The sequence below is a fragment of the Sphaerodactylus townsendi genome, linkage group LG01 (assembly GCF_021028975.2).
Source record: "Sphaerodactylus townsendi isolate TG3544 linkage group LG01, MPM_Stown_v2.3, whole genome shotgun sequence".
Classification (NCBI taxonomy): Eukaryota; Metazoa; Chordata; class Lepidosauria; order Squamata; family Sphaerodactylidae; genus Sphaerodactylus; species Sphaerodactylus townsendi.
Window position 1 is genome coordinate 12074908 of NC_059425.1, and position 8835 is coordinate 12083742.

The 8835-nt window shown below is 49.9% G+C and overlaps 1 protein-coding gene across 1 annotated transcript in view; it reads left to right on the forward strand.

The window, feature by feature from the left end:
* Window positions 1–8541, forward strand: part of LOC125436629 (semaphorin-4D-like) — a 51583-nt gene extending 43042 nt beyond the window's left edge. The window contains exons 6-10 of the mRNA XM_048503807.1: window positions 633–828; window positions 3697–3812; window positions 5077–5249; window positions 7804–7856; window positions 8112–8541. Of these exons, the coding sequence (XP_048359764.1) occupies window positions 633–828; window positions 3697–3812; window positions 5077–5249; window positions 7804–7856; window positions 8112–8452 (879 nt within the window). The 3' untranslated portion in view covers window positions 8453–8541. The remainder of the gene's footprint in view (window positions 1–632; window positions 829–3696; window positions 3813–5076; window positions 5250–7803; window positions 7857–8111) is intronic.
* The last annotated feature ends 294 nt before the right edge of the window (window positions 8542–8835 follow it).

Genomic DNA, 8835 nt, shown 5'->3' on the forward strand with positions numbered 1-8835 from the left:
GGTAGGCACCTTGACTGTCCAGTAAAGGTGGGGGTTTAAAAAAATAATAATTCAGTACTAAGAAGAAGAAAAAGAGTTCGGATTTACACACCACGTTTCTCTCCTGTAAGGAGACTCAAAGTGATTTACAAGCTCCTTTCCCTTCCTCTCACCACAACAGACACCTTGGGATGTAGGTGGGGCTGAGAGAGTTCTGAGAGAACTGGGACTAGCCCAAGGTCACCCAGCAGGAAGGCAGGAGTGTGGACACATATCTGGTTCATCAGATAAGCCTCCGCCACTCAGGTGAAGGAGTTGAGAATCATACCCGGTTCTCCAGATTAGAGTCCACCTGCTCTTAACCACTACGCCATTCCAGTGCAAGGTGGTTTATGTTTGAGTCTCCAGGTAGTGGCTGGAGGTCTCCTGAAGTTACAATTGGTCTCCAGGTAAGAGAGCAGTTCCCCTGGAGGAAATGGCTTCTTTGGAAGGTGGACTCCATGGTAGTACAGCCCACTGCGGTCTCTACCCTCCCCACATCTGGCCCTCCCTAGGCTCCGCCCCCCCAAATCTCCCAGAATGTCCCAATCCAGAGATGCTTGTCAGTTCACTGACCTAAATGGCCTTTGTCTGTTTTCTTGTCACTACCGCAGTGCGTTGCGTCAAGTTCCCAGACTTCCAAAAATACCCTGACCATCATTAAAGAGCACCCCGAAATAGAGACGGTCATCTACCCAGAAGGGCAGCGTCCCCTCTACCTTCTCGAGAACGAGACCTACACCCGAGTTGTGGCGGACAGGGCGCGAGATGCCAGCAACGTGACTCGTGACGTCCTCTTCCTTGGAACAGGTGAGCTCGGCCTGGAGAGGTCTCTGGAGAGACAGGATGGCTTCTTCCTGATTCCAGGTCATTGATTCACAAATTGAAAGCACCAGTCCCGATACCGACCCTCGTGGGACCCCCACTGGTGGCTTTGCTCCATAGTGGGAAGCATTTGTTTTCTGCTGCTGTCTAGTATGGCTAGGAGTATTAGACTAGAGCAAAGGTGTCCAACTCGTGCCCTCCCAGATGTTATGGAGTACAGTTCCCATCATCCCCTACCAGCATCATGCTGGCAAAGGATGATGGGAACTGTAGTCCATAACATCTGGAGGGCTGCGAGTTTGACACCTGTGGACTAGAGTATGGAAGTAACTGAGCATCAGCTGTGAGGCTTTTATGAGCTTTTTTGCGGACAAGGTCATGTCGCTCCGCCAGGATCTTCCCCCCACGTTGGCTACAATTAGTGAACTGGAGGCTCCCTTGCCGTCTTCAGGCCCTTGTTTGGCCCAGTTTTCCTTGCTCTCCGAAGCCGCTGTTGACAGGGCCTTGGCTGCTGTTAGACCAACTACCTGCCCTCTGGATCCGTGCCCATCCTGGCTTGTAAAAACTTGCAGGATGGAGCTACGACCCCATCTGTTGAGTATCATCAATGGCTCCCTCGAGCAAGGAGTCTTCCCAGATGGGTTGAAGGAGGCAGTGGTCCGCCCACTCTTAAAAAGACCACCGTTAGATCCAAGGGATCTGGCCACTCACCGCCTGCCCCTTTGTAATCTCTCGCTTCTGGGGAAGGTACTTGAGAGAGTGGTGTTGGAGCAGCTTCAAGGCTTTCTGGATGACGTGATTGGCTTTCTCACCCTCTCCTGGTCCAAGCCTGTATGCCAGGCATGGGACAGAGGACTGCTCCTCGTCACGCTGTCACAGATACACTCTGTATTCAGCCTGGGACTGAGAGGACTGGCTTGCTGGTGTTGTTGGGGATCTCACCGCAGGGCTTGGATGTGGTCGACCACGCACCCTTTGACCCACCACCTGGGTCAGCCTCCTGGGTGCGGGGTAATGTCCTTCAGTGGATTGCCTCGCTTCTCCAGGGTCGAAGTCGGGGCAAGTGAGGTGCGGGGATCAGGCTCTCCCGGAAGTGCCTGCTTGATTGTGGTGTACCCCAGGGGGCTCTACCTTATCCCCACTGGGCTATGCAATATCTACATGCGACCCCTTGCTCAACTGGTACGGAGTTTTGGGCTGACCTGCCATCAGTACGCTTGATGACATGCAGCTCATTCTGTTGATGGAGGGGGGAGCGGTCACCGCCTCTGCGGCTCTCCAGCACCAGTTTGGAGGCGGTTGCTGCTTGGCTGCAGCAGAGCAGGTTAAAACTGAATCCATCGGAAGACGGAGACTCCTCTGGCTTGGGCCGCTGGTACAGGGATCTTCCAGCCACCGGTGTGAGAGGGGGTCTCATTGACGCCGACACCCTCCGCGCGCAAGTCTGGGGGTCCACCTGGATTTGTCTCTCTCAATGGGAGACCCAGGTGGCCCATGTAAACCCGGTTGCCTTCTTCCACCTTCAAGTCAGGTCTGCCCGGCGGCTGGCTCCTTTCCTCTCCCAAGCTGACCTAGCCACTGTGATCCATGCAACTGTCACCTCCTTAGATTGGACTATTGTAACTCGGGCCATTGCTGGTCTTCCCATGCGTTGGATCCGGAGACTAAAGCTGGTCCAACACGCAGCGGCGCTACTTACCTACAGGCAGCGCCATTTACGATCACCATTCAGCCTGTGTTGCGCCAGCTGTATCATTCCCCGTGGAGTTCCGGGTCATCTTCTTCAAGGTGCTGGTGTTGACCCTCAAGGCCCTACGCTGCCTGTGGACTCCCTCGTGATCTTCGGTGACCGCATCACCTCTATATGTCCCCGTAACGGCCTCTCCCGGCTCGGTGGAGGCCACCCTATTAGTGGTCCCTGGCTCCCCTCAATGATGCGTGGTTGGTCTTCACGCTGGCTAGGGCCTTTACTGCCCTGGCTCCCAGCCTGGTGGGAACACTCCCCACCAGCTGTCTGTCTCATGCGGGATCCATGGCGAACTCCGAGGGCCTGCAAAACGGAGTTGTTTCACTGGGCCTTTGAGGAACCAGCTGCTGATATGGGAGTCTTTCCCCAGTTGGCCTTTCCATCTAGGCAATAAATTCACCCAATATGACTTGCCGCTTTCCTCCTCCCTTCTTTCCTGGGGAGAATTTTAAAGTGGGGTTGGTCGGACGCCTCTACTATTATTATCATTATGTTTGTATCGCTGTTTTAAAGATTTTAGTAATTCATTTTATTTATGCTTGTGCTGTACACCGCCCAGAGCCCCTTGGGGATGGGGCGGTATAAAAGCCGAAACAATAAATAAATAAATAAATAAATAAATAAATAAATAAATAAATAAATAAATAAATAAATAAATAAATAAATAAATAAATAAATAAATGTGTGTTGTATTAAGTGGTGTCCCGTCGCTTTCGACTCCTGGCCACTCTGTGAATCGATGTCCTCCAAAATATCTTACTGTTAACAGCCTTGCTCAGGTCTTGCAAACCGAGAGTCAAGGTTTCCTTGATAGAGTCAATCCATCTCAAATTGGGTCTTCCTCTTTTTCAACCATTCCTAGCATTATTTTTCATTCACCAGTATATCATGGTCAACGGACCCATATAAACAACCACGGAGGAATTGCAAAATACAAAACAGGATCAATCAACTAAATAATGAAATAATGTTTGTACATTAGGCTATTGACACAAAAAGTCCAACACATGTACCCATCTTCATGAATTCTCCAACCCAGAACTGGAAACCCTACCCAGACTGTTGCTCTGGGAATCCCATTGTTGAACCTTCTTTCTTTCTGACAGACCAAGGGAAGATCCACAAGGTGCTTCAAAAAGGAGACCAAACAGTGATCATTGCCGAGTTAAGCCCCTTCAAAAAAGAAGCTCCCATCTCCAACATGGTCCTAGATACTACTATGGTAAGAGGCACACAAACTTTGAACCGGTATCTCCTTTCCTATCCATGGCCAGGTGACCCCCTATGAAATTTTCCAGGACAGACCTGTTCTCTGGTCCAAGTGGCCACTGCCGGCCCTTTCCGCTCAAATCTTTTAAAACATTTTAAGGCAGGAAATAAAACATTTCCTCCATGATGTTCCGCACTGTTTTTACCCCCCTTTCATTCCAAAAAACGTTTTATTCCCAGCCTGGAAACGTTTTAAATGAATCCCCTTTGAAAATGATTCTTTAGTCTGAACTGTTTTCAAAATGTCTTCACTCTGCTTTGTCTTTCCCTGCCATTTGTCCCCAAGCTTCCTCCTCGGTGCCATTTTATCATGTTGCTGAGTTCACTCTCGGTTCCCCCTCCTGGTTTATTTTCATCGCTTCTGTGTGTCTTTTTAATCCGGGGGTGTAAAATCTTTGAAACATCGATTATATGATCCACAGAGAATTGCAACCAGAAGCACCGAAGATTTGATTCAACAAATAGCTCGAAAAAAAGGGGTGGGGAGACCCTCATGATATCCATGAATCACTTTGAGGAAGTGAGTGCAAACAAACATCATAGTAAAGTGGGGAACTGGAAACATTTTACATCCCATCAGTGCCTAAAACTCATCAGTTTTAGGCACTGATGGGATTCAAAAGAGTTAGACACCGGTTCGCCCCCCTTCCCCACACCCCGATGCCCCACTTACCTTAGTTGGTGGAGGAGGGTGGCAGTGGTCTCACCCCTTGGCCCGGCCGCACCAGGCTGCCCTGGCTGAAGGGCTGGGCTTGGGCATCCACATGAGCCTCATCCCCTCGGCCCGGCTCTTCAGGCTGCCTCCGCAGGAGTGGCGGGGCTGGGCCGAGGGGCACTCTGTGGCGGCCCCTCCACACTGCTCATTCAGCCAGTGGAGGCCGGCTGAACGAGCAGCCTGGCATGGCGGAATTCACCATTTAACTATCAGTTTGGTCAAACCGGTCCGAACCGGCTAAATCCCACCTCTGGTTTTGGGTGATTTGTGCGGAAAGAGCCATTATGCTATCTGGGCTCGTTCCCTTCCTTGATCAGATGCGGGTCTGATATCTCCCAAGTTTTGCGATTGCCTTTTCCCAGGCATTCTTTTCCTACTGGGAATGCTCTTGTCCCTCATCAGGAAAAGTGCCTTCGTTTGCACCCCCTAGAAGCGTTCCAAGTGATCCACCGTTCCCTTGCTCCTTTTCTGCCTTACCTATAACTCAGCTTCGTTCTTGCAGGGTCATCTGTATGTGAGCACCGAGTTCGAGGTGGTGCGCCTCTCACTGGCGGATTGCGACCAGTACAAAGACACCTGCTGGAATTGCGTCTTGGCCCGTGACCCGTATTGCGGGTGGGACCCGAATGGCCACACCTGTTCAGCTGTCTCTCAGTCTGGAAATTACAGTGGCAGGTATGCCGCAAAAGGAAAGGCAGTGGCAGCACTGAGCTGTGGGGTGCAACCACTGATTTCTTAACCTGGGGGTGCCATGGAGGTGTGGGCTTCAGTCCCCATGTTTGTGTTGCTGTTGGGGGCAGTTGGCACTCCAGACCCATCTCCTTATGAGATGCTGCACACACAGGTCCATTTGTTCATGAAATGCGCAATCACACCTGAAAGTCAGCGCTGTTCCCTGTCACTCACCACAAACAGTAAAGAAAAGACACAGTCAAGGGAGGGGCCCTGAGCAGAGAAAATATCCACAGCACAGGCTGAGACAGTTCCATCAATCCTCACATTAGGAACTGAAATTCTGTGAAGAGTCGGTTTTTATATCCCTCTTTTTCTTTACCTTTTTTTATTGATCATATTTTTATATGATCCCTAATGGGCAAGCTTATATGAGATCACCATACAGCAGTGGCGTCAGGGCTAAGAGGGTTACAACACGTTAAAAGCAGTGCAGTAATCTGGAGGAACTGGTTTAAATTCCCAGAACATGAAACATTAAAATTATAAAAACGCCAATAACATTCTAAAATAAGAACATAAGAACAAGCCAGCTGGATCAGACCAGAGTCCATCTAGTCCAGCTCTCTGCTACTCGCAGTGGCCCACCAGGTGTTTGTTGTGAGGGGGAAGGGAAAGGGATTGTAAGCTCCCTTTGGGAGCTCACATGCAGGATGTGAAAGGGGATATAAATGGCAAACTTCTGCAGCTGTTATCCCTCCTTCCCAGAGGGCTCACCTGGTCTGCAACACATTAAAAAAAACACAGTAAGGCATTTGCAATCTCAGATCAAGGAGGATCAATGGTTAATTTAAAAATAGTTTATAAAAAAGATAGATGAAAACTTAAAAGAATCATACCGTCTCGTTCCCACTCCTTCCCCACCACACACACAGTTTGTAAGAGAGGGGGGAATCGAACCTGGTTGTTCATACTAGAGTTCACTGCTCATGTGGAAGAGCAGGAAGACGAGTTGGTTTTTATGCAACACTTTTTTCTATCTTAAGGATTCTCAAAGAGGCTTATAATCACCTCCCCCTCCCTCTCCCCTGCACAATATACACTTGTAGGTGGGACTGAGGTAGGTGAGACTGAGAGGATTTGGAGAGAACTAGGACTGGCCAAGGGTAACCCTGTAGGCTTCATATGGAGGAGCTGGGAAACAAATCCAGTTCCCCAGATTTGAGACGGCTGCTCTTAAACACGACACCATGCGGGTAGCAACCCTTCGGAATCTCAAGAAGAGCAAATATGTTCCAGATCCTCTTTAGCCAAAGATGCTGGAGACCTTCTATGTTCAAGGAAGGTGCTCTATTATGAGCCATGGAATCTCTCCTAGAGAAGAAGGTGCTGTCTTCTGCAGGCTCCGATTTGTGGCCCGTCTACCTCACGATTCTCTATTCTGATTGGCAGTCATTGTCCGACTCTCAGGCAGAGGAAAGCCCTTTGCCACTTAAGATCTTTTTAACTGGAGATACTGGGAATTGAACCGGGGATTTTCCACAAGCAAAGCAAGCTCTCTGCCACAGATCCACAGTCCATGTTGCAACTTTAAGGTGCAGAGGGCAAAGTCAATGGCAGAGGAAGGGGAAAAGATTTAGCCAGGGGAAAGAGTCATACTCCCGTTCTGCACATGCCACAAAAGCGGCTCGTGATTGGTTGAACGAATGAGGTGTTGTTTCGATGCTTCCCCACTTCGAAGCTTCGAAGCGGTATCGGCCTTGTTCCGGCAGGAAAGTGTAGTTCATAACTGCGACAAGGATGTCGCAGTTCTGGGGGGGGGGGGGACTGAGACAAAACAATGTTGAGCTCGGTGGCAGTGGGGATTCACTGAGGCAAACCTAGGTAGAAACCAGTTCAACTCTGTCAGTGGGGAAAGCCCCGTAGAAAACTTTCCAGGGTAGGCTTATAGAAGATGTTGGTAGGAACCCATGTAGACAAACCTGCCTCCAGTCCTCAGATGTTCAAGAGTAAAGTGGTTTTAGGGATGATGGGATTTAGGAATGCTGAGAATGGGTCAGAAGGAAGCAGACCCCAGAGCAGAGAACATTGGTTGCAGAATCCATGGGATGCCTATATTCTCTAAGGATGAGATCCCCAACCTTTCTGTGGGCATCTTTGGAATTCTGAGGCGGCGTGACGGGCGCAGCCGCGACATGGCTGCCCTCAGAGGCGGAACCGGCCACAAAATGGCTGCTGCAGCTTATCTTCAGTCACCCAATGAAGATCCCTGTTCTGCGGTGGCGGCTTCTGCTAAGCAATGTTGCAAAAAAAAATTGCATGGCCAATCAAATCTCCAGTGGCCAGTCAAAAGCCATGTTGGGCAAAAGCCTCAGCTGGCCCCACCCACTTCTTAAAGACAGCTGACAACAACTAGGAAGTGCGTTGGCAGGTGCCAAGGTGCCCATGGGAACCATGTTGGGGTCCCCATGAGAAGGAATTGACCTCTTGCCTGTCCCCCACAATCACCAGCCTCTCATTTGTTCTCTCTCTCTCTCTCTGCCTTTTCCTCCAACAGCTTGCTTCAAAGCCTGGATCCAAAGTCCACGGATGTTTGCAAAGGTGTTGAAGGTAAGCATTCGTTGTGTGTCTTCCCTGACTGAGTGGTAACAGAGAGCTCCAAGCATGAGCTGTGGACAACCTGGTAGCTTGAAAAAAAAGCGCACTGTTGGCTGCAGCAGTCATTATGGCAAAATTCCCTCCTGTGGCTCTCAAGTAGCCAAATTTGACAGATCAGCTAAAAATATCCGATATCTAAAAATGATTTCTCCCCCTGTTTCTCTCTCTCTCTCTCTCTCTCTTCATTCGAAACTCTAAATTCCGAAGAACGGAAAAACCAGGAAGCTCTCAAGAAAGTGAGCGTGGACACGACCAGCTATATCTACTTGCCGTGCCCTCTGCGCTCCCACCACGCCACCTACACATGGGTCAAGGATGATTCCACAGAATACGCTTGCTCTGTGGATGAGGAATCCTGCACCCTTCGTTTTGGGGAGAGCAATCCCATGGGCCAGGGAATCTTCAAGTGCACCTCCAAAGAAGAAGGCTACCGAGAGGAAATCACCGCGTACGAAGTCACGCTCAACAGTGGCCGGATCCCAGAGGTGTCCCTGGTGGTAGTAGCCACGGGAGTCTTGTTCCTGGCCATAACCATACTCCTCTTATAGACTGGACTTGGAGCGAATCATGTCACACTGCCAACTAATTGCTGTTCAGTTTTCTTCCTTTGAAATAATAATTCAGGCGAGCCCCCGACGATCTCACGCTTGACTTTGGACTAATTGCTCTCTGTTGAACCAAGCAACTCTCTCGTCGCTCTCAATCCCAAAAAGTCCACCCACGAATCTTCGTGTCCAAGGCCACTGTCATATGCCACCGAGACTGTCCCTTTCCCCTTTCCCTTCATTCGGGAAAGTCGATGGCTTTGCTGTTGGAGCAATGATGGCAAAAGAATCCTTCATTCTGTATTACTTCCCACCAGGACTTCTTGAGGAGTGAGCACATCTGGGACTCCCTGAGTCCCCCCCTCCAAAAAAAGCAATTTAGTTTT